The following is a 25128-nucleotide window of genomic DNA, read 5'->3' on the forward strand; positions in this document are numbered from 1 at the left end:
TAATTTTGCTCCATCCCCCCCCAGTCCTATCACTCCCTGACACCCTCAAAAGTCCCTCCCCAGCTTTCTTGGAGCCCCCCTCAGATCCTGGAAGGCCACAAGAAGGTCTCCTGGGAGCCTTCTCCTCTCCAGACTGAATAACCCCAACTCTCTCAGGCTGTCTCCAGAGCAGAGCAGTTCCAGCCCTCTGCTCATCCTTGTGGCACTTCTCTGGACACCTTCTAGCACCTCTTCCCCGTAACAGAGGCTCCAGAACTGGACACAGAGCTCCAGGTGTGGTCTCACAGAGTGGAGCAGAGGGGGAGAATCCCCTCCCTGGCCCTGCTGGCCACACTTCTCTTGCTGCAGCCCAGGATGTGATTGGCTTTCTGGGCTGCAAGAGCAGCCTGTGCCTGCCAGGCTGGAAGCAGTGAGGCAGCTCCTCCACTTTGCTCAGCAGATATTTGCCCCTGAGGGTGGTGGAGATACTAACTCAGACTCACCTACAGAATTATGCCCTGCCAAGTAGGCCAAATGCCACCTGCCACCCAACCTTACAGGTGTGCAACTGGTACAGGCTTCTGCCAGTATTTCCATGATCAAGGCTTAACTCTTTGACACAGCACATTGGGAGGTGGTCTAATGGCCATGGTGGGCTTAGGCTGAAGGTTGCACTCAGTGATCATAAAGGTGTCTTCCAGCTATGATTCTTGCACCCTTCTTGTGGGTATCTGCTGAGCTGGGTCAACAGGGATTTGCTGGGTCAGATCTCTCTGGATCTGCCACGTTCTGTCTATAGGGATCTGCTAGGCTGGGTCTGCACGTGTCTACTGGGTTGGGTCTGTAGATGTCTATTGGATTGCCTCTGGGTCTGTAGGGATCTGCTGGGTCAGGTTTGTAGGTATCTACTGGCTCAGGTTTTTAAGCATCTACTGCAATGGGTCTGTAGGGATCTGCTGGGTCAGGTTTGTTGTGTCTACTGGATCAGGTTTTTAAGTGTCTACTGCATTGGGTCTGTAGGGATCTGCCAGCTTTGGTTTGCAGTTGTCTACTGGATTGGGTCTGTAGATGTCTACTGGATTGTCTCTAGTATCTATTGCGTTGGGTCTGTAGGGATCTGCTGGGTCAGGTTTGTAGGTGTCTGCTGGATCAGGTTTTTAAGCATCTACTGTGTTGGGTCTGTAGGGATCTACCAGATTGGGTCTGCAGGTATCTACTGGATTGGGTCTGCCGATGGCTATTTGATTGTCTCTAGTATCTACTGGGTTGGGTCTGTAGGGATCTGCTGGGTCAGGTTTGTCTACTGGATCAGGCTTTTAAGTATCTACTGCGCCGGGTCCGTAGGGATCTGCCAGGCTGGGTCTGCAGGTGTCTACTGGGTTGGGTCTGCAGGGGTCTGCCACCCAAAGCTCAGAGTGCAGACACCAGTTCCTGGTGCTCCTGTGCGACCAACACACAACTTCCACCACCCAGCCTTAGAGGCTCCTTTTAAAATGAGTGAGAGGATCCTGTTAAAGTGGGAACGTTTGTATGTCGCACTTGGCTTGTCATTAAAAACTCACAAACCCTGAGGCACGACCGATGCCGAAACCAAGAGCCTCATTCGCCCAGCTAAACACCCTTGCCACGGCCCCTCGGCGGCACAAGCCCTGCCTTGCCCTCAGCCACCAGGCCGGAGGGGCCCGGCGCCAACGAGGCGGCATCCCCCGGCCCGGCCCGGCCCGGCCCGGCCCAAGGCTTCCCGCTGCCCGGCGGAGCTTCCCCCGGCCAGGCCCCGACTCCCTCCGCGGTGTCTCTCCCGGCCTGGCCCCATTCCCCCGGCCACACCCCGGCTGCCCCAGCTCCCCGCGGGGCGGCTCCACGGTCCCTGCCCCGGCTTCCCCTGCCCCGCGGCGGTTTCCTTGGCTGGGCCCCGGCTGCCCCGGCGCGGCTCCGGCTTCCCCCGCGGCATCTCCCCCGGACAGCCTCCGGTTTCCTTCCCCGGGGACGTCTCTTTGCCCGACCCCAGCTTCCCCTCCCCTGGCCTCGGCTCCCTCCGGTGGCTTTCCCCCCCCCGGCAGGCCCCGGCTTCTCCCCACCCGGCAGCGATTCTCCAGGACCCGGCCCCGTCCACGCTCCCCCCGAGGCTGCCGCGGGCAGCACCGCCCCGTCCCCCGCCCCGTTCCTCCCCGCTCCGCCCGCGGAGGGCGCTCCGAGAGCGGGACCGGGGCCGCCGCCGCCGCCTCCCGCCCGGGGCCGCCCCACGGTGCTAGCGGCGGCTCCGGTGTGCGGGGGCGGCCCCCGGCAAAGGCGGGCGGCCCGCCCCGGGCACGGCCGGTTCTCAGTGGGGTTTAGGAGCCGGTGCCGGTTTGTCTGACGAGGTGGTTTTTTCGCTTCTCTCTCCCCGGCAGGACTCCCGGGAGGATGGGATGGATTTAGGGAGCGACGCCGGCAGCAGCCGCTCCAGCTCGGAGTCCAACTCCAGCAAAGCCACGCCGTGCTCGGAGGGCAAGTCCTCGCCGTCCCCCAGCAGCCTGGACCTGGCGGCGCTGGAGGACTCGGAGGAGGAAGAAGAGGAGGAGGAAGAAGAAGAAGAGGAGGAGGAGGACGGGGGTTACCTGCCCTCCCCACCGGAGCTCCGGCAGCCTCCTCGCTGCCCCGGCGGCGATGCCCGCTGCCGCGGTTCCCCCTCCGCCGCCTCTCCCCGCCGCCGCCCCAACACCACCACCACCGCCGCCGCCGCCTCCCGCCCGCGGCCGCACCAGCGCCCGCCGCCGCTGCCCCCGCAGGAGCGGCGGCGCGGGGGAACGGCGGGACCGGGCGGGCGGCGGGCGCGGAGGAGCGGCGGCGGAGCTCAACCCCCGCGCGAACCGCAGCCACCGGCTATGGACTGGGCGGCCTTGGAAAGGCACTTGGCTGGTTTGCAGTGCCGGGAGCAGGAGCGAAGACAACGGAGCAACCCCGCCTCGGTGAGTCGTACTGGCAAGGCTGGCGGACCGGGAGGGTGCGGCGAGCACCAGGGTGGTGACTCCCAGGCCGGTTATGGCCGTGAAGGGTTCCGCCGGGGGAACCGGACTCGGCGGAGCGGGACGCACCGGGCTGCTGGGGGATGCCCTTCCATACCGGGACCGGCAACGGGTGACGGAAGGGGTGGGGATCGGTGTCCCCCAGTCCTGTGCTGCGGTGCGTCCGGGGAAGCGAGAGACCGGAGGAGCGAACTTTGCCGGAGCATCTTTGCAGCCCGGGGATGGGGCAGCAGCTGGCGCCAGTGCCCGGTGGGAGCGGTGTGGCTCCTTCACTGCTGGGTTGTCTTCGGAGGTGGTTTTCTCTTGGAGAAGCTTCTCTGCTGGCTGGGGGCAGGGGCAGACTGGTGGTGTGTGTTGTCCATTCATAAAGGATGGTAAGAACCTGGTGTTGGCCTGAGCTGAAACCTGCCCGCCCCCAAAACGTGTTTTTTACAGAAAACCCTAAAAATCATTGCACGGTCATGTTGTCTCCAGAGTGGTATGGGAATTATGTGTAACTTCTGGGATGTGAAGGTGTGGTGATGGTTAGATGAACCAACACTGCACACACAGCTGGTTGAGCCTCTTCCATTAGGTATGAATTAAAGGAAATCCACCGAAATCTCCCCAAAACCACTGCAGGAGCCCTGGGAGGTGATGACACACGGGGCTGAGGGATGTGTGCCTCACCACCCACGCCCTGCAGCCTCCCCACTGGCATGCTTGATGGCTTTAGGATTATTTATTTATTTCTGGGTTTGAGGCATTCCATCCCATTTTTCCTTCCTGTGAAGTCATCTGCCTCAGGGAGGTGGGGATTTCCCCCCCACCCTTCAAATCTTTGAATGACAGCTAATTGGTGAGAAATCTGGGTGGCTGCTGGGCATGAGAAGCTGGTAGAGGAGTGGGACAGCTGCTGTGCAGGATGGCTTTTTTTTTTTCCACAGCCTGAACACTGTAGCCTCAGCACCCTGAGGAGCTGACAGGTGACATCCTTAATGACAGTCATTTGTGCAGAAGGGGAGGTGAGGGGAGGGGGGGAAGGTCGGTTTTGTGGTTGGGGAGGTTATTTCTAGGCATTATCTGATAAAACAAGCTGCTTGGAAACTCATTGCCTCAGGGCATGTGCTTAACCAGGTGAGGTGTCACCTAAGGAATTTTGCCTCTGAGGATTCTCCTCCTCCTCTTCCTCCTCCATTCTCCCGTTCCCTCTTGTGAGCTCAAAGGCATTCACTGCTGCCTCACGCCCTGACTTGCCCTGCTGAGATCTGGGGTTTGCAGCTTGTGCTGTGCAACCTGAGCATGCCTCAGCAGTACATGAAGCTGATTTGAGCCATGGTTAGAGGACTGGAGCACCTCTCCTATGAGGACAGACTGAGAGAGTTGGGACTGTTCAGTCTGGAGAAGAGAAGACTCCAAGGAAACCTTGTGGCCTTCCAGTATCTGAAGGGGGCTGCAAGAAGGCTGGGGAGGGACTTTGGAGGGTGTCAGGGAGTGATAGGACTGGGGGGGATGGAGCAAAACTCGAAATGGGGAGATTCAGATTGGATGTTAGGAAGAAGTTCTTCCCCATGAGGGTGGTGAGAGACTGGCAGAGGTTGCCCAGGGAGGTGGTGGAAGCCTCATGCCTGGAGGTTTTTGCAGCCAGGCTGGATGTGGCTGTGAGCAACCTGCTGTGGTGTGAGGTGTCCCTGCCCATGGCAGGGGGGTTGGGACTGGATGGTCCTTGAGGTCTCTTCCAACCCTGACAATTCTATGATTCTGTGATTCTATGGTGGACACCCAGATTTGAACACCAAATTGCTCAGCACCTTGAGAGCATCTCCAGTGGGTAGGGCTGAGCTCCAGTCCCCTTAAACTGGAGTTTTCTGCTCCACAGACAGAAGTTTTTGCAATGTGTGTGGCCCCAGAGAGACTCCTTCCTGAACCCTCCACCCAACCAGTGGTCCTGGACACACCTGGACCTGGTTTACTTTCCTTTGGATTCTCCTTTTCCCAAGGGGAAGGAGGTGGATGACGTATTCCAGCTCTGCTCTTTCCATTTCCCACCTGAGGCAAGGGGAAAGGGGTGTTGGTAGCAGCTCAGACCCCACTGGGAAGAGACATTTCACCTCCAGGCCAGCTCAGATGAGGTGTGTGATGCCCACCATGGTACCAGCATCCCCTCCTGCACTGTTCAGGATGTGTCTGTAACACCCATCCCAACAAGCTGCAGGAACTCAGTACCTTCGAGGCCAACTAAAACCAGACCAAAGAGAAAAAATCTTCCTTTTTCTTTCCTTTTCCTTTTCCTTTTCCTTTTCCTTTTCCTTTTCCTTTTCCTTTTCCTTTTCCTTTTCCTTTTCCTTTTCCTTTTCCTTTTCCTTTTCCTTTTCCTTTTCCTTTTCCTTTTCCTTTTCCTTTTCCTTTTCCTTTTCCTTTTCCTTTTCCTTTTCCTTTTCCTTTTCCTTTTTCTTCTTTCTTTTTCTTTTTTTCCCCTTTTCCTTTCACTTTCCCTTTCCCTTTTTATTTTCTTTTTTTTTTTTTTTAATTTCCTCTTGCCCTTGACATTTTCCTGCAGTTTGATGTCTTGCTATTTCCAACAAAACCTTGCCTTGCCCTGCTGGAAGCCCAAGTGTTTGTAAACATGAAAATCATGAACTGAAACCAGCCAGGAAGCAACTACAGAGGAGATGTACTACCTTGCTCCAACCGCAAGCAGAATGTGTTAGGAAGAGAGAAAATTCATTCTTATTTTAGCCTGGAGAGGGGATCTTCTCACTGCTCAGCAAGAGCTGAAGGGCAGGGGACAAGAGGATGGGGCCAGCCCCAGCTGCTGGGAAGTTTGGAGAAAATGAATATCAATCCCATGGGCTGTTGCTTAGCTTCCAGATGCAGTTGCACGACACAAGATGTGAGGGCCAAGGCTGGTTCCTTGAGTCATAGACAGGATAATGGTGGTTGAGAAGCTCCTACCGCAAGCATTCTGGGGGTGCTGGTGGATGGGAGGCTGACCATGAGGCAGCAATGTGCTCTGGTGACTAAGGAGGCCAAGGGCATCCTGGGGTGGATGAGAAGGGTTGTGGTCAGTAGGTCAAGGGAGGTTCTTCTGCCCCTCTGCTCTGCCCTGGTGAGGCTGCATCTGGAATATTGTGTCCAGTTCTGGGCCCCTCAGTTCAGGAAGGACCTCAGGGAACTGCTTGGGAGAGTCCAGCACAGAGGCACAAAGATGCTGCAGGCAGTGGAACATCTTCCTCATGAGGAGAGCCTGAGGGAGCTGAGGGCTCTGTAGCTTGGAGAGGAGGAGCCTGAGAGGTGACCTCATTGCTGGTGCTGAAGATGTGCAGGGGGAGTGCCCAGAGGCTGGAGCCAGGCTCTGCTGGGTGATGTCCAATGCCAGCTCCAGGGGCAGTGGTGGAAGCTGAGCCATAGGAAGTGCCATGGAAACAGGAGGAAGAATTATTTCCCTGTGAGGGTGACAGAGCCCTGGAACAGGCTGCCCAGGGGGGTTGTGGAGTCTCCCTCTCTGTAGATATTCAAACTCCACCTGGCTGTGTTCCTGTGTGACCTGCTCTAGGTGCTCCTGCTCTGGCAGGGGGTTGGACTGGATGAGTTTTTGAGGTCCCTCCCAGCCCCTAACACTCTGTGATTGAGGAAGTGGCTGGAGACTTTCTGCTTGGCATCAGCAGCCCCATTAAATAATGTTTTAAATGATGCTGGTGAGAGACCTGCAGAATGCTGGGGTTGGGTGGTGCTGGGTGCTGGGTCTGTTCATGGGCAAGTTACCCTCAAGATGGGGACTTGCTGTCATGCTACCCAGTTCCATACAGCCACATTTGTCTGGTGGCTTTGAGAGGACTCACACGGGTCAGGTGCCCATGGGAAGAAGAAGTCTAGAAATGGAGGATGTTTCATAGGTTGATAGATTGGGTGGGGTTGGAATGGACCTTGAGGATCATCTAGTTCCAACCTCCTTGGCATCAGCAGGGATGCCATTCACTAGCCCACGTTGCTCAAGGCCTTGTCCAACCTGGTGTTCTCCAAATGAGGGTGAAGTAACTGCTTCTAGAGCTGCAGTTGGGTAGATGAGCTGCTTCCAATCCCACCCTGCCATGCACAAGCTGTCTGAGTTGGGTTAGGTGGCTCTTGAGCTTGCTGGACACCTACCCAAGAGGAGAAACTTCACCTTTCCTGAAGGCAGTTAGAACCTTCTGCTGTCCAAGCGCCTTCTTAATCTCATCACCCAGCTGCAGGAAGCCTTCCTCTCCCATTGATTTTTTTCCCCTCGTTTTTCTCAACTCCTGGCTGTGCCCGGAGCTGTAACAAATGTGCCAGGAGATGATTTATGGAGCTTAGGAGCTGCTGAAGGTGCTTGGGAAGCGACACCACTCCGCTGGCTGTCCCGCTAATGACTCTAATAAAATCCAGAGCATCCTTAATGGCTTTAATATTCTTTTCCCTTGCCTCTCTGAGGATGGTAATTACAATCAATAGGATGTATTTGCTGAAAAGAATATCTGCAAATTCCCTACTCAATTAAAAAAAAGAACCACTTGGAGGAGAGGAAGAGGCTCAGCCGAGCCACCAGGAGACTTGAGTGCCTGCGACGGTCTGCAGATGGATGGCACTGCTGAATGAATCCTGCTGGCCACAGAGGAGGCTCACTGCAGGCACTGGGGATAAAAAGCTCATCCCTGCAGCCTCCAGGACTTCTGCAGAAGTGTCCTGTATGGGGGAGGCTGTGCTGGAGGCTGTGTTTTCCCTTAGCATCACTAAAATCACAGAATGTACCAGGTTGGGAAAGACCTTTGAGATCATCCAGTGCAACCTATCACCCAGCACCATCCAATCAACTCAACCATGGCACCAAGGGCCTCACCCAGTCTTCTTTTAAACACTTCCAGGGATGGTGACTCCACCACCTCCTCAGGCAGCACATCCCAGTGGCCAATCTCTCTTTCTGGGAAGAATTTCTTCCTCACATCAGCCTAAACCTCCCCTGGCACAGCTTGAGACTGTGTCCTCTGCTTCTGTCACTGGTGCCTGGGAGAAGAGCCCAACCCCCACCTGGCTACAACCTCCCTTCAGGTAGTTGTAGACAGCAATGAGGTCTGCCCTGAGCCTCCTCTTCTCCAGGCTAAACACCCCCAGCTTCCTCAGCCTCTCCTCACAGGGCTGTGCTCCAGACCCCTCCCCAGCCTTGCTGCCCTTCTCTGGACACATTCCAGCATCTCAACATCTTTCTTGAACTGAGGAGCCCAGAACTGGACACAGCACTCAAGGTGTGGTCTAACCAGTGCTGAGCACAGGGCAGGATGACTTCCCTGCTCCTGCTGGTCACACTATTGCTGACCCAGGCCAGGATGCCATTGGCCTTCTTGGCCACCTGGGCACATGCTCAGCCATATTGCTACCTGTGCTGTCAAGAAGGATAGGTGCCTGTTAGCAGGTTCCTGTGACAGAAGCATTGACTGCCCAGGCACAGAACTTAGCCTTAGGCTTAAGACTTGTGCTAGGAGGTCAAGGGAGGTTCTTCTCCCCATCTGCTCTACCCTAGCAAGGTCACAGCTGGAGTATTGTGTCCAGATATGGGCTCCCCATTCCAGGGAGACAGGGAATTTCTGGAGAGAGTCCAGGGGAGGCTGCAGAGCTGCTGAGGGGCCTGGAGCAGCTCTGTGAGGAGCAAAGGCTGAGAGCCCTGGGGCTGAGAGCCTGCAGAAGAGCAGCCCCAGAGGGGAGCTGAGCAATGCTCAGCAAGAGCTAAAGGAGCTGTGGGGGGCAAGAGGCTGGGGCCAGACTCTGCTCAGTGGTGCCCAGGGACAGGCCAAGGGGCAGTGAGCACAAAGTGGAACCCAGGAGGTTCCACTTGAGCAGGAGGAGAAAGTTGTTTGTTGTGAGGGTGCTGGAGGGCTGGAGCAGGCTGCCCAGAGAGGTTGTGGAGTCTCCTTGTGTGGAGAGCTTCCAACCCCCCCTGGGCATTGTGCTGCTGGGCAAGCTGCTGTGGGTGCCCTGCTTTAGCAGGGGGTTGGCCTGGGTGAGCTCCAGAGGTTCCTTCCAGCCCCACCATGCTGGGATCCTGGGATTTACAGTGTGTTAGGAATTTGAATTTGTTTCTTTCTAACTTATTTGGTCCTTGAGTCAATTTTGAGTTACTGGAGGTGGGCACAGTGCTCCTGGTGTGCTCAGAGCTGTGTTTCATCAGTGGTTGGCTGCCCATGGAGGTCTGTGGACCACTTTGGGTGGACCCTGAGACTTGGTGAAGAGGAGCTGTGGCTGCTAGTGGCACCTAAATTCATGATGCATGGGTTTGGAAAGGTTCAGTTCTGCATGTGAAAAGGATTTAACTTTTGCCCAAGGATTTGGTGGCTGACAGGAGATGCCAAAGGATGGGAGTTGTCATGGACCATGTTTCTTCTGCTTGTGACTTTACTGCTGCCTCATACCATGGCTGCTGAAGTTTTAAATCCAGTATTCGGTTACAGTGTGGGGTGGATCTTTTAAATCATTTCCTAGTTGTCCACAGGCAGGGGCCTGCTTTTGATGGAGCAGTAGAGGAGTGTGGAAGAGGAAGGTGGGAAAGAGCAGACATCACGGAAGGAGAAATGTGTTGACCCAATGTGTTGACCCAGCTGGGAAGAAGAATGGGTCCATCAATGATGGTTCTGTGCCTAACAGGAGCTTGAGAAAGCCCTACAAGAGTGTGAGTGAGAGAGTCCAAGGGAGAGCTGCAAGGATGCTGAAGGGACTGGAGCACTGGCCTGTGAGGAGAGGCTGAGAGCCCTGGGAATGTGGGGGGAGGAGAAGACTGAGAGGGGATTTAATAAATGTTTATAAATATCTGAGGGCTGATAGTCAAGAGGGAAGGGACAGGCTCTGCTCCCTTGCACCCTGGGATAGGACAAGAGGCAATGCATAGAAACTCCAGCACAGGAGGAGGAACTTCTTCACTGGGAGGGTCCCAGAGCCCTGGCACAGGCTGCCCAGAGAGGTTGTGGAGTCTCCTTCTCTGGAGCCTTTGCAGCCCTGTCTGGATGTGTTCCTGTGGGCCCTGTGCTGGATTCTATGGTCCTGCTCTGGCAGGGAGGTTGGACTGCAAGCTCTCCAGAGATCCCTTCCAACCCCTAACCTCCTGTGAGTGTAGCAGGGCTGCTGGGAACAGGGACTGGGATCAACCCCCCAGCTTTGGTGCTGCTCATTGCCAATCTTTGGTCTCCCTTGGTGTGTCATCCTGAGCATTTAGGGAGCACCTGGTTGCTTGAAGGTTGGCAGTGAGTTTGTTCTCACTTCAAATAAGTCCTCCTCACTTGATGGTGCCTGCTGGAAGTGTTGGGTTCTTCACCTCCCTCTAGACAATGTTGTCTTGGCTGCGAGCGCTGGGAGAGGGCAGGGAGAGTTTAATGCCTGGCAGCAATTTTCCCCAGACAAGAACTATCAGAGCATTAACTTCTGACACACTTGATGCTCAAAATTAGACTTCTGGCTTGCAGGAAATTGCATTTCTGGCAGTCCCACAGCATAGAGGGCCCAGCAAGACCTTTTCTGTCCACCTGGCAGCTCTTGTGCCTCTTCAATTTGACCATTTAACACTCCACTGGGCAGCTGGAGAGATACAGAATGGTGGGGGTTGGAAAGGACCTCCAAAGATCATTGAGTCCAACCCCCCTCTGCTAGAGCAGGCCCCACAGGAACAAGTCCTGATGGATCTTGAAAGTCTCCAGAGAAGGAGACTCCACACCCCCTGGGCAGCCTGCTCCAGGGCTCTGTCACCCTCACAGTAAAGAAGTTTCTCCTCATGTTGAGCTGAAATCTTCTCTGTGTAAGCTTGTCCCTGTTGGTCCTTGTCTTATCACTGTGAACCACCCAAAAGAGTCTGGCCTCCTCCACTTGACATAGAATCCTAGAATAGTCAGGGCTGGAAGGGACCTCAAGGCTCAGCCAGTCCCACCCCCCCTGCCATGGGCAGGGACACCTCACACTACAGCAGGTTGCTCACAGCCACATCCAGCCTGGCTGCAAAAACCTCCAGGGATGAGGCTTCCACCACCTCCCTGGGCAACCTGTGCCAGTCTCTCACCACCCTCATGGGGAAGAATTTCTTCCTAACAAGTTGAGGTGGAGCTTCCTGTGTTCCAGGCTGTGTCCATTGCTCCTTGTCCTATCACAGGACACCAATGAAGAGAACCAGGCCCCTTCTGTTTGCCCCCCCGCCCCCAACCCTTCAGATGCTTGTAAACATTGATGAGATCCCCTCTCAGTCTGCTCTTCTCCAGGCTAAACAGCTCCAGGGCTCTCAGCTTTAAGTCAAAGGCTGAGTCCAGGTCATGATGACAGAGGTTCTTCAGGGCAGTTTATTTGTTGTCAGACTTAGCTGATGTGGAAACCAAACCTTTGAGCTGTGGAAACTCCTCTGTCCTTTCCATCCCAGGAGGGGTTTGGGTTTGCTTTGTGCCATTGTCCCTGGGGGTGGGATGGAGTGCAGGGGGGTTATGCATCACTGCAGTGCAGAGAGTCACAGAATACATTGGGTTGGAAGGGACCCTCCAAGGTCATCTTGTCCAACCCTCCTGCAGGCAGCAGGGACACCTCCAAGTAGAGCAGGCTGCCAGGGACACAGCAAGTCTGATCTTCAGTGTCCAAAGGGATGAGGCCTCAGCCATCTCCCTGGGCAGCCTGTTCCAGTGTCTCCCCACCCTCACTGTGCAGAACTTCTCCTGATGTCCAACCTAACTCTGCCCTGCTCCAGTTCCAAACCATTGTCCTATCCCCACAGCCCCTTCTGAACAGTCCCTCCCCAGCCTGCCTGGAGGTGCCCTTCAGATATTGCAATGCTGCTCTAAGGTCTCCCTGGAGCCTTCTCTTCTCCAGGCTGAACAACCCCAAGTCTTTCAGCCTGGCTTCAGGAGAGATGTACTCCAGCCCTCTGATCACCTTCATGTTCTGCTGTGGAGGAATGAACAGAGCCCTTTCCTTTGGCCAATTTCCCACCCAGCTCAGAGGTGAGATGAGGCTGGGGAGATATTAATGATTCTGCCAAAGGGTGCAATGTCATTAAGCTGGCAGAACATCTCTTAGGTACTGGAAAATGCTTGTTGCTTGAGGAACCTTGGTAATTACCCAGATTGGGAAGATGTATGTTTGCTGCTTGGGAAACTGGGCCAGGCAGAATGCCTGTGATTAATAATCCTGAGCAACAAAAAAAACCAACCCACAACCAAACAACAAAACAAACCCCCATACAACCCCAAACCTTTATCTTCATGGCTGCTGCAGAGCCTTTCATTAAGGAAAGTGCTAAATAGGTGAGGTGACAGCACAGAGATTCTTCCTTGATGAATGATGCTCCTTTAGCTGAGTGAATTCCCCTGGGTGATGGACTCCAGCCAGCTGCTTCTGCTTCCCAGTGGTCTGGTGAGTGACTGGTTCCTGTGGGAGATGGAAACTGCAGGAGAGGTTCCAGAGGAGGCCCTGGAAGATGGTCAGAGGGCTGGAGAGCCTCCCCTATGGGGACAGGCTGGGGAAGTTGGGGCTGTTCAGCCTGGAGAAGAGAAGGCTCCAGGGAGACCTTAGAACAGCCTTCCAGTACCTGAAGGGGAGGCAGGAGAGCTGGGGAGGGACTTTTGACAAGGGCTGGGAGAGACAGGATGAGGGAGAATGGCTTTGAGCTGGGAGAGGGGAGACTGAGACTGGAGATTGGGAAGAAGTTCTTCCCAGTGAGTGTGGTGAGACACTGGCACAGGTTGCTCAGGGAGGCTGTGGATGCCTCCTCCCTGGAAGTGTTCAAGGCCAGGTTGGAAGAGGCCTTGAGCAGGCTGGGCTGGTGGGAGGTGTCCCTGCCCATGGAACTGGATGATCTGTGAGGTCCCTTCCAACTCAAACCATTCTGTGGTTCAGTACAATACCAACAAATGTCTTTTCAAAGAGTCCTTTTGGTGTTGGGCTTCACCAGTAGCAAATTCTGAGGATTTCCAAAGGGAGCTTTCCTGCAAGCGAGCCTCTTCATCCTCTCAGAGCCTCCTTTTGTTGGTGTAATCCTGCAGTGAAGGAATTGTGCTGTGTGGAGCCTCATAGCTCTCCCCAGCTCCACCTTCACTAAGTCTTTCAGATCCCACCTCAACCACTTTGCTCTGCTCTGCTGAGACCTCACCTGCAGTGCTGTGTGCAGGGCTGGAGCCCTCAGTACAGGAAGGACATGGAGCTGATGGAGAGGGTCCAGAGGAGGCCAGGAAAATGCTCAGGGGGTTGGAGCAGCTCTGCTCTGAGGCCAGGCTGAGGGAGCTGGGGGTGTTCAGCATGGAGAGGAGAGGCTCCAGAGAGACCTAATAGCAGCCTGCCAGGACCTGGGTAAATGACCAGGGTCTATTTACAAAGGCCTGCAGGGACAGGACCAGAGGCAATGGCTTCAAACTAGAGCAGAGCAGATTGAGATTGGATGTGAGGAACAAGTCCTTCACTATGAGGGTTGTAGAACACTGGAACAGGTTGCCCAGGGAGGTGGTTGAGGCTCCATCCCTGAAGATATTGAAGGTGAGGCTGGACAGGGCTCTGGGCAACCTGATCCAGTTGGGGATGTCCCTGCTGAGTGCAGGGAGGTTGGACTGGATGAGCTTTGGAGGTCCCTTCCAACCCAGACCATTCTGTGAGTCTATGAAGATTCAACCTGCCTGAGCCTGTGGGGCTGACATCACGGTGGGCAGCAGGAGCAGTTCTGTGCCAGGGCAATAATGATGTGCTTGTGCATCTGTTTGGTGGGGATTGGGGGTGATAAATGGGAGGGCAGTGGGATTTCATCCATGGAATCACCCTGTGCTGTGTCCAACCTGTTATTTGGGCTGCTGAAGGACAGCAGCTCCTGTGGAGGTGGGGGAGGGGAGTGGGCTGGGGGGATCTGTAACACTGTGGGAAATAATGGTCTGTGTGGAGAGAGAGAGAAGTGACAGGCAGGAGGTATTTAAAAGGCATCTGAAGGGAAAACTGCCACTCAAACCACTCTGCAGATCTGCTGGGGAGCACTGGGAAGCCAGACTAGCTCCAGCCCAGCAGCAAAAAGCTGTTGCTGACAAAGCTCTTCAGGAGCATGACTCAAACTTCCTCAAGCTTTTGCAAGCATTTGGGAAAGGTAATAAAATAAATGTGGCAAGCAGAAAGCAGCAGGGGTGAAGTGTAAGCAGGCAGGGATTGCTGGAGCAGCTGGAGTGAAGTGAGGGTTTGGTAAGCTCAGGGCAGCCAGCAGCAGCCCCCATGCAGGGGGTGGGCAGGCAGAGGTCATGCTGGGTCTGTCTTGGAGAAGTCTCTGCCCTTTGCATGAGGCAGACACCCTGGCTTTTCACCCTGCATTTGTAGAATCACAGAGCTCTTCTGGCTGGAACAGACCTTTAAGGTCATCCAGTCCAAGCATGAACCCAGCCCTGCCAGCTCACCACCAAACCCTCAGCACCACAGCTACACAGCTCTGAAAGCCCTCCAGGGATGGGGACTCCACCACTGCCCTGGGCAGCCTGGGCCAGGCCTTGACAACCCTTTGGGGGAAGAAATTGTTCCTCATCTCCAACCTAAACCTCCCCTGGCATAGTTTCAGGCCACTTTCTCTTATCCTGATCCTTGTTCTCTAGGAGAAGAGACCAATCCCCACCTGGCTCCAGCCTCTGCTCAGGGAGCTACAGAGAGCCAGAAGGTCTCCCCTCAGCCTCCTCTTCTCCAGGCTGAACACCCCCAGCTCCCTCAGCTGCCCCTCCCCAGCCCTCTTCTCCAGACCCTCCCCCAGCTTCATTGCCCTTCTCTGGACCTGCTCCAGCGCTCAATGTCCTTCTTGGAGTGAGGAGCCCAAAACTGACCCCAGGATTCCAGGTGCAGCCTCCCCAGTACCGAGTCCAGGGGGACGATCCCTGCCCTGCTCCTGCTGGCCACACCATTGCTGATCCAAGCCAGGATGCTGGTGGCCTTCTTGGCCACCTGGGCACACTCTGCCTCATCTTCGTCCACTGTCAGCCAGCATGCTCAGGACCTTTTCCAAGGAGCAGTTTCCAACCACTCTACCCATAGCATGGAGTCTTCATGGGGGTCTTGTGTGCTCAGGGGGTTGGAGCAGCTCTGCTACAAGGACAGGCTGAGAAAACTTGTTCATCCTGGAGAAGAGAAGGCTCCAGGGAGACCTAATAGCAGCCTGCCAGGACCTGAAGGAGGCTACAAGAAGGATGGGGAGGGTCTATTTACAAAGGCCTGCAGGGACAGGACCAGGGACAATGGCTTCAGACTAGAGCAGAGCAGATTGAGATTGGATGTGAGGAACAAGTTCTGCACCAGGAGGGTGGTGAAACACTGGAACAGGTTGCCCAGGGAGGTGGTTGAGGCTCCATCCCTGGAGATATTAAAGGTGAGGCTGAAGAGGGCTGTGGGCAACCTGATCTAGTTGGGGATGTCCCTGCTGAGTGCAGGGGGTTGGACTGGATGAGCTTTGGAAGTCCCTTCCAGCCTGGCCCATTCTGTGAATCTATGGAATAATTCCACTTTTCCATGAGAAGCTTCCTTAGCTCCAACCAAAAAGCTCTGAAAATATTTCTTCCAGCCCTCATGCAGCACCCTGGATCTGAAATCAATCTTGCTTCTCTGAGCAGAGAGCTGATGGCTCTGGTGGAAAATGAGTTTCCCTCTTGCAATTATCTGCAGTAGTTGCCTTAAGACGTGAGGTGCCACATAATCGCTCTGCTCCTGGAGACTTTCCAGCTTCTTCAAGTGCTGGTGCCATTCTGGGACACTTTGTCTTTCCCTGCAGCCATTTGTGTCACCACAGTGGTAGAGTGCACCCTCAGCAAGTTCATCAACCACACCAAGCTGTGTGGTGCAGCAGACAGCTGGAGGGAAGGGATCCATCCAGAGGGACCTGGACAGGCTGGAGAGGTGAGCACAAGCCAACCTCAGGAGGTTCAACAAGACCAAGTGCAAGGTCCTGCAGCTGGGTCAGGGCAATCTCAGGCACTGATATAGGCTGGGCAGGGACTGGCTGGAGAGCAGCCCTGAGGAGAGGGACTTGGGGGTGCTGGGGGATGAGAAGCTCAGCAGAAGCCAGCAGTGAGCACTTGCAGCCCAGAGAGCCAAGCAGAGCCTGGGCTGCAGCAGGAGAAGTGTGGCCAGCAGGGCCAGGGAGGGGATTCTCCCCCTCTGCTCCACTCTGTGAGACCACACCTGGAGCTCTGTGTCCAGTTCTGGAGCCTCTGTTCCAGGAAGGATCTGGAGGTGCTGGAAGGTGTCCAGAGAAGGGTCATGAGGATGAGCAGAGGGCTGGAGCTGCTCTGCTCTGGAGACAGCCTGAGAGAGTTGGGGTTGTGCAGTCTGGAGAAGAGAAGGCTCCCAGGAGACCTTCTTGTGGCCTTCCAGGATCTGAAGGGGGCTCCAAGAAAGCTGGGGAGGGACTTTGGAGGGTGTGAGGGAGTGATAGGACTGGGGGGAATGGAGCAAAACTAGAAGTGGGGAGATTGAGATTGGATGTTAGGAAGAAATTCTTCCCCATGAGAGTGGTGAGAGACTGGCAGAGGTTGCCCAGGGAGGTGGTGGAAGCCTCATGCCTGGAGGTTTTTGCAGCCAGGCTGGATGTGGCTGTGAGCAACCTGCTGTAGTGTGAGGTGTCCCTGCCCATGGCAGGGGAGTTGGAACTGGCTGAGCCTTGAGGTCCCTTCCAACCCTAACAATTCTATGATTCTATCTTTATAACCTCAGTCTGGGTTTCCTGCTCAGTGATCTATAGATCTCTTTTCACAGACTCCCAGCATGGTGGGGGCTAGAAGGGACCTCTGGAGATCATCCAGTCCAACACCACTGTTTTGGGCTGGGCTGGAGGAAGTATCTGGAGTTCAGAGGGGTTGGGCAGGAAAGGAGAGGAAAGGGGAGAGGACTGGGAGAAGAAGAGAGGAGGGGAGAGGAAAGGGGAAAGGAAAATAAAGAGAAAAGGAAAGGAAGGGGAGGGGAGAGGAGAGAAGAGGAGAGAAGAGGAGAGGAACTGTTTGGCTGGGATTTGCAATCATAGAATTATGGAATTGTTTTAGTTGGAAGAGACCTTTAAGAGCATCAAGTCCAACCTTCAACCCAAGCCCAGCATGGTCATTAATCCATGTCCCCAGGTGCCTTGTCCACATCTTTCTTGAACAGCTCCAGGCTGGTAAGATGGCAAGGCTGAAAAAAAAAAAAAAAAAAAAAAAAGAGAGAACTATATTAAAGTGCTTAATTCTTTATGCATCCCAAAGCTGCTGCTGTTGGGTGATCCACAGGGAATGTGAAAGGCTTTTAGTGAGGTATTAAAAATTTAATGTAAACTTAAAGTTAATCTAAACTTTTTATTTAATGTAATGCCTGTATTGAATTTATTGAAGAGGGACTTGGGGAAATAACAGAGTTTTGTACCTAGGTTGTGAGTGGACAACCTCATCTAGGTCTCCTTTGCCTGACAGGAGGTTGATGATAAGCTGCTCTTACAAGTTTTGATAAAAAAGATTCACCTCTGAGTCATTTTTTTTCTCTATTCGGTGCATTTCCCAGCGTGGTTGGGGTTGGAAGGGACCTCTGGAGCTCACCCAATCCAACCCCCTGCTAAAGCAGGGCACCCACAGCAGCTTGCCCAGCAGCACAATGCCCAGGGGGGGTTGGAAGCTCTCCACACAAGGAGACTCCACAACCTCTCTGGGCAGCCTGCTCCAGGCCTCCAGCACCCTCACACCAAACAACTTTCTCCTCCTCTTCAGATGCAACCTCCTGGGGTCCACTTTGTGCTCACTGCCCCTTGTGCTGTCCCTGGGCACCACTGAGCAGAGTCTGGCCCCAGCCTCTTGCCCCCCACAGCTCCTTTGTCTCTTGCTGAGCATTGCTCAGCTCCCCTCTGGGGCTGCTCTTCTGCAGGCTCTCAGCCCCAGGGCTCTCAGCCTTTGCTCCTCACAGAGCTGCTCCAGGCCCCTCAGCAGCTTTGCAGCTTCCCCTGGATTCTCTCCAGCAGTTCTCTGTCTATCTGGAACTGGGGAGCCCAGAACAGGACCCAGGACTCCAGCTTTGGCTTCACTAGGGCAGTGTAGAGGAGAAGAACCTCCCCTGACCTTCTGGCCACACTCCATGCACCCCAGGGCATCATTTGCTTTCTTGGCCCCCAAGGCACGTTGCTGGCTCATGGGCAGCTCATTCCAGGTCCTTCTCTGTGTTGCTCTGCAGCAGGTCCCCCCTCACCTGTCCTGCTGCAGGAGGTTCTTCCTCCCCAGGTGCAGGACCCCACACTTACTGTTGTTGAACTTCATGAGGTTCCTATCCCCCAGCCCTGCAGCCTGCCCAGGTCTGGCTGAATGGCAGCACAGCCTGGTGGGGTTTCAGCCACTGTACCCTCATTAATTTGCATTATTCTAATTGCTGCATCGTTTGCATTCCTGCAGAATTCCCAATAGCTCAGTGGAGATCCTGGCACAAGATCCTGGCTGTTTCCTTCACCTCCTGCTCCCTCATCTATTATTTCTCAGGTTAGAAATCCTGAAGACAGCTTCTAGCTGTGCCTTGCCAAGATGAAAGAGTCCTTTTCTGAGGAGGAAGCCACTCAAGCTTCTTCATCTTTAGGCTGACCTGGGAGCTCTTGGGAGCAGCAGGGACACATCCTGCAGCCTTGTAAAAGACATGAAGGGACTGGAGCACTGCCCTGTGAGGAGAGGCTGAGAGCCCTGGGGCTTTTTAGTCTGGAGAAGAGAAGACTGAGAGGGGGTGTGATAAATGTCTATCAATAGCTGAGGGCTGGGGGTCAGGAGGGAGGGGACAGGGACAGGGACAGGCTCTGCTCAGTTGTGCCCTGGGATAGGAAAAGGGCCAATGGAAACTGCAGCACAGGAGGTTCCACCTCACCATGAGGAGGAACTTCTTGACTGGGAGGGTCCCAGAGCCCTGGCACAGGCTGCCCAGAGAGGTTGTGGAGTCTCCTTCTCTGGAGCCTTTGCAGCCCTGTCTGGATGTGTTCTTGTGTGCCCAGTGCTGGATTCTCTGGTCCTGCTCTGGCAGGGGGGTTGGACTTGATGATCTTTGGAGGTCCCTTTCAACCCCTAACATCCTGTGAGCCTGGGATCTGCAGGACCTTTCTGCAGTTGCCTGTTCCAGGAAGGGCAAAGTGGGTGAAAATCAGGGCATGTGCCTACAGACCAGCCCTGCCTACAGCCTTGTCCTCCTCTTCCTCTGGAATTCAGTTAAGGTACATCCTCAGCTGCCCAAAATGCCTAAAATTTCCATACCTTATTAACATTCCATTGCACAAAAATGTTGTCTCAGGAGCTCTTCCAGGCCTTTTCCCTCCTCAGATGCTGGATGAGCTGTACCTGCTTCCCAGGCTGTCCATAAGATGTGTGGATGAGGGTTTCCCACATTTTCCAAACCTAAGATGAGGTTTGCAGTGGTGGTCCTGGGCTGTTCCTGTATCCAACTCCTTGCACAGCTTGGTCAGATGCAAAGCAGAAGGCTCTGGTATCCCCCAGGAGCTGCACTCCAGATTCCCATCTTGCAGTCCCTCCTACCTCGTTACCTGTACACTTCCTTACTCATGAAGTAATTTGGAGCTGCAATTAGCTGAAGGTTAATGCCATTTAAATTGCTGCTGCTAATTATAGCTGCTGGAGAGCTTCTGCAGCATCTAAAAAACTCTTCCAAGGTCTTCACCTGCCAGGCAGGGCTGAGCTTTTAGGAAGCTGCATGCTAAGGAGGCAGGAGCTTGACTGTGGAATATAGCCTGGAGAACTCAGCTGGGGGAGGGAAGGAGTCTTCAAGGAGACCTTCTGGTGGCTTTTTCAGGACTTAAAAGGGGCCAATCAAAAAAGCTGGGGACAGACTTTTGAGCAGGGACAAGGGGTGATGGTTTGAAACTAAAAGAGGCTGGAGAGAAGGAAAAGAATTTTTTTTTCACCCTGAGTGTGGTGAGAGCCTGTCCCAGGTAGCCCAGAGAGGTGGGAGATGCCTCATGCCTGGAACTATCCCAGGTGAGGTTGTTTGGTGCTGTGAGCATCCTGCTGTAGTTGGGGCTGTCCCTGGTGACTGCAGGGGGGGTTGGGCTGGGTGGCCTTGAAAGGTCCCTTCCCACCCAAAGCCTTCCGTGAGTCTGTGACCACACACTGCTTAAGGCATGGCTGCTAATTACTCTGCTTCTCAGGTTCTGCACTGGGCCAAACAAAACTGGAAGAGTAGTTTGAGGGCTGGATCCCAGCCTGCAGATGTCCTTTGATCCCCAAGGGACAGCATTTCATCCCAGCTCGTTTCATGTAGCAATTGCAGCTTTATTAAACACTTTCATCTTTCTTTTTTTTTTTTTTTTTTTTGCCTGGAAAAGTTCTGTGTTTGAAGGGAAAGCAGTAAACATGGAACACAGTACATGTCTGGCACAGAAGTAACAGCTTTTGCTCAAAGAAACTTCCCACAGTGAAAGCCACCAGAAGCATCTCCATGCCTTGGACATGCTAACTGATGTTTCCAGTGTGGTGATCACAGCAGCAGAGTACATGAGAGGTTGGAAGGGACCTCCAGAGATCATCAGGTCCAACCCCACTGCCAGAGCAGGATCACCCAGGGGAGTCTGCACAGGAATGCATCCAGGTGGGGTTGGAAAGTCTCCACAGGAGACTCCACAACCCCCCTGGGCAGCCTGTTCCAGGGCTCTGGCACCCTTACACCAAAGAAGAAGTTTCTCCTCATGTTGAGCTGAAATCTTCTCTGTTCCAGTTTGTCTCCATTGTTCCTTGTCCTATCACTGTGCAGCACCCAAAAGAGCCTGGCCCCCTCCCCTTGACCCCCACCCCTCAGCTATTGATAGACATTGATCAGATCCCTCTCAGCCTTCTCCTCTCCACACTAAACAGCCCCAGGGCTCTCAGGCTCTCTTCACAGGGAGATGCTCAAGTCCCCTAAGCATCCTTTGGACTCTGTTGGACTCTCTCCAGCAGCTCTCTGTCTCTCTTCAACTGGGGAGCCCCAAACTGGACACAGGATTGCAGCTGTGGTGTCAGCAGGGCAGAGCAGAGGGGGAGCAGAACCTCCCTAGCCCTGCTGGATGAGTATTCCTTGGAGTAATACCAACCTCTGCTCTCCAAGCAGTGCCATGAAAGCCAAGGGTGGGGGAGGTTACTTTGTGTGTTGCCTCCACCATCTCTTTTTCAACCCAATACCTGATTCCTGAAGCTTTGCAAAACCATCCCTGGGCTTGTTTGCAAAAGTCTTGGAGCCACCTCAGCCTGTCCCAGCAGTGCAGGGCTCTAATGATGGATTTGACATCCCTGACTTGAAATGGAGAATCAAATATGCCTTTTGTATCCTCCTCTCTGCCCTGGTGAGGTCACAGCCAGAGTACAGGGGCCAGTTCTGAGCTCCCCAGTTCAAGAAGGGCAGGGACTTGATGGAAAGGGTAGAGCAAAGGGCTACAAAGATTCTGAGGGGATTGGAGCAGCTCTGATGAGGAAAGACTGAGAGAATTGGGGCTTTTTAGTCTGGAAAAGAGCAGCCTGAGGGGGATCTCATCAGTTCTGATCAATACTTGAAGGGTGGGTGGCAGGAGGATGGGGCCAGGCTTTGTTCAGTGGTGCCCAGTGACAGGACAAGGGGTAAGGGGCACAAACTGGAACATCAGAAATTCCATCTGAACATGAGGAGGAACTTCTGTAATTTAAGGGTCACAGTGCCCTGAAGCAGGTTGCCCAGAGTCTCCATCTCTGGAGTCATTTGAAACCTACTTGGATGTGCTCCTGTGTGGCCTTCTCTAGGTGATCCTGCTCTGGCAGGGGCTTGGACTGGATGATCTCCAGAGGTCACTTCCAACCCCTACCATTCTGTGGTTGAAAGCAGAGCCTGTGTTAGGACAGAGGATGGGCTGAGTGTTTGATTCTCCCTTAAGGCTGGCATTGGTGTAATGCAGGGTTTTTCTTTGCAGTTCTGCTCTCTTGTCCTCCTTGCATTTGACTTCTTGTTTGTCTTCATGAGTGTTGCTGTACCAAAGCTGAAGCACCACTGTTCCAGTTACACTCCAAACTGATGCTGGAATAGGGTGCTGAGCCTTCAACACATTGTGTGGCCACTAGTTCTGCTGGGAAAGGGGCTGGGAGAGCTGAATGGTGGTTTAGGATGAACCTGGTGCTTGGAGAAGCTCAGAAGACAGCCTCTGCCATGAGAACAAATGGGGATTGTCTGTGCTTTGGCCTGGGGAACAAGGAGGCACTGTGTGTAAGGGCAGTCCTGTGGAGCAGGCATGACATGGTGCTCCCTGCTCCCAGGTGTTCTGAGCACTCCCAAAGGGCCTGCAGCACTCCCAGGAATTTTCAGGTTTGAGGTGCTGGAAAACTGCAGGCACTTTGCTGAGCTGAGCTGAGCTGAGCTGAGCTGGCCAGGTAGCCAAGTCATGCAAAGATGTGGCCACCTGGACAGCCTGGAGAAGAGAAGGCTCCAGACCTTCCAGTAGCTGAAGGGAGCTACAGGAGAGCTAGGGAGGGACTTTTGACAAGGGCTGGGAGAGACAGAATGAGAGGCAATGTATTGAAGCTGGAAGAGGGGAGATTGAGAGTGGAGATGAGGAAGAAATTCTTGACAGTGAGGGTGGGGAGACACTGGAACAGGTTGCCCAGGGAGGCTGTGGATGCCTCCTCCCTGGAGGTGTTCCAGGCCAGGCTGAATGAGGCTTTGAGCAACCTGGGCTGGTGGGAGGTGTCCCTGCCCATGGCAGGGGAGTGGAACTGGATGATCTTGAAGGTCCCTTCCAACCCAAACCCTTCTGTGGTTCTGTCATTCTGTGACTTTGAGTGAGGTGGTCCTGGGATGTAGCTTCAGCACCCAGCAGCCTCCAGCAGAGCATTGCCACATCTGCTGGGCTGAGGGGCTGGATGTTGTCACTCACCATAGCAGCACAGAAGTCCCTGCTTGGAAAAGACCTTAAGATCGTTGAGTCCCCTTGGCCAAGGAGATGGCCCTGGGTTTTTCTGGAGCATGGCAGAACTGCTGTGATGCTGGAACTACAGTTTGCACCAAGGGAGAAGATGGAGGGTATCACACAATCCCAGCATGATGAGGGTTGAAAAGGACAGGATCACAGCTCACAGGAGGTTAGGGGTTGGAAGGGAACTCTGGAGAGCTTCCAGTCCAACCCCCCTGCCAGAGCAGGACCAGAGAATCCAGCACTGGGCACACAGAAATGCATCCAGATGGATGTTGAAAGTCTCCAGAGGAGGAGACTCCACAACCTCTCTGGGCAGCCTGTGCCAGGGCTCTGGGACCCTCCCAGTGAAGAAGTTCCTCCTCATGGTGAGGTGGAACCTCCTGTGCTGCAGTTTCCATCCATTGCCCCTTGTCCTATCCCAGGGTGCAAGGGAGCAGAGCCTGTCCCCTCCCTCTTGACCCACCCCCTCTGGAGCTCAGCCAGTCCAGCCCAGCCCTCTGCTGAGGCAGGGCACCCACAGCAGCTTGCCCAGCACCACAATGGCCAAGGGGAGTTGGAAGCTCTCCACAGGAGGAGACTCCACATCCTAGCAATGGGACTGGTGAGGTTGGTGTGTCTGAGTGCTGCTGGAGCAGCCCTGGGGAGGGTTCCCACCAGGTGAAGCTTGGTTCTTGATCCCTCAGCTGTGTGCCTTCACCCCAGGACACAGCACTGCACCTTGCACCTTCCCCTTCCTGCTCATCCCACTTCATCTTCTGGGAGCAGGCACTGCCTTTGCCAGCAGGCAGCTCAATCATCACTCAACTGCAAGCCTTAATTTTGACACAGAGATGTTGTCAGTCATGAAGAAAAAACCTCAACCCCCTAACAAACCCAACCCCAACTATAATAAAGGGCCTCCTCTGCTTGCCTGTCAATATTGGGCCAGTTCCAGCAGACACCCTGCAAGGAACCAACCTCCCCTGGTCTTCCTTCTCTTCAAAGCCTTCACAGCAAACACTCCCCCGTGTCATTTGTAAAAGCTGGAGGCTGCCAGAGCAAGGCTGCTTGGAGAAAAAAAGCCTGCCTGAGGCACAACAGGAGAGGGGGGGAAGATCTGATTTCAGGAGACAAGAGTCATTCTCTTGCTCTTATATGGTGCTGCTGTGCCACCAGGCTCCCTCCCTCCATGACTAATGAGGCTCAGCAAGGATCCACCCTTGCTTATCCTGTTATTTTTAGCTCTTCTCCAGCCTCAGGCTTCAGTGCCTGCCTTACCCCAGGGGTATAACCCTGAGGGCTGCTTTTGAGATGCTGGGTTTGCAGGCTGGCAGTGTCAGGAGCAGGCAGGGATGGGGTTTCTTGTCACTGATGGTATTGTTTGTGCAGCTTGTAACTGATATCCAGGGCAGAATGAGCTGTGGTCTCTAAGTGTAATCAGCTTTCTGACCCACAGGCAGCTGCAGCACAAAGAGGATTATTCTTTCTTTCTCCCTTGAGCCACAGTGGGGTTGGGAGCCAAACACAGAAAATCATCTTTACATCCATTTTCTGAACATCAAACAATCCTAACACAAGAGCCATGGACCTCCCTTTGCTGCAAAGCTCTCTGAGAATCCTACAACAAGAACCGTGGCCCTGCCTTTGCTCCAAAGCCCTCTGACAGTCCTAAAACAAGAGCCATGGACCTGCCTTTGCACCTACCCAACAGTCACATCCTTCTAAAGCCCTCTGAGAATCCTAAAACAAGAGCCATGGACCTGCCTTTGCACCTACCCAACAGTCACATCCTTCTAAAGCCCTCTGAGAATCCTAAAACAAGAGCCATGGACCTGCCTTTCCTCCAAAACCCTCTGACAGTCCTAAAACAAAGAACCATGGACCTGCCTTTGCTCTCATCCAACAATCATCCTTCCAAAGCCCTCTGAGAATCCTAAAACAAGATCCATGGACCTGCCTTTGCTCCAAAACCCTGAGAATCCTAAAACAAGAGCCATGGACCTGTCTTTGCACCTACCCAACAGTCACATCCTTCCAAAGCCCTCTGAGAATCCTAAAACAAGATCCATGGACCTGCCTTTGCTCCAAAGCCCTCTCACAACCCTAAGCCAAGAGCCATGGACCTGCCTTTCCTCCCACCCACCCATCACATCCTTCAGAAGCCCTCAGACCTCAACAGTGGCAGGATTTGAACTTCTCTGCAGGCTTTTGGAGATCTGTGTGCATGGTGCAAGCAGACCACCCCAAAGAGAGACTACAATAGAGTGGGTTTCTGCCAGCCTGTGTCCATAAGCTTGG

General features: G+C 54.1%; 1 protein-coding gene across 1 annotated transcript in view; it reads left to right on the plus strand.

Annotated features, from left to right (window-relative positions):
- The first annotated feature begins 2375 nt into the window (after positions 1 to 2375).
- Positions 2376 to 25128, plus strand: part of SCHIP1 (schwannomin interacting protein 1) — a 66670-nt gene continuing 43917 nt past the window's right edge. Inside the window, exon 1 of the mRNA XM_054386375.1 lies at positions 2376 to 2927. Coding sequence (XP_054242350.1) covers positions 2388 to 2927 — 540 coding nt within the window. The 5' untranslated portion in view covers positions 2376 to 2387. The remainder of the gene's footprint in view (positions 2928 to 25128) is intronic.

Source organism: Indicator indicator, chromosome 13 (genome assembly GCF_027791375.1).
Source record: "Indicator indicator isolate 239-I01 chromosome 13, UM_Iind_1.1, whole genome shotgun sequence".
Classification (NCBI taxonomy): Eukaryota; Metazoa; Chordata; class Aves; order Piciformes; family Indicatoridae; genus Indicator; species Indicator indicator.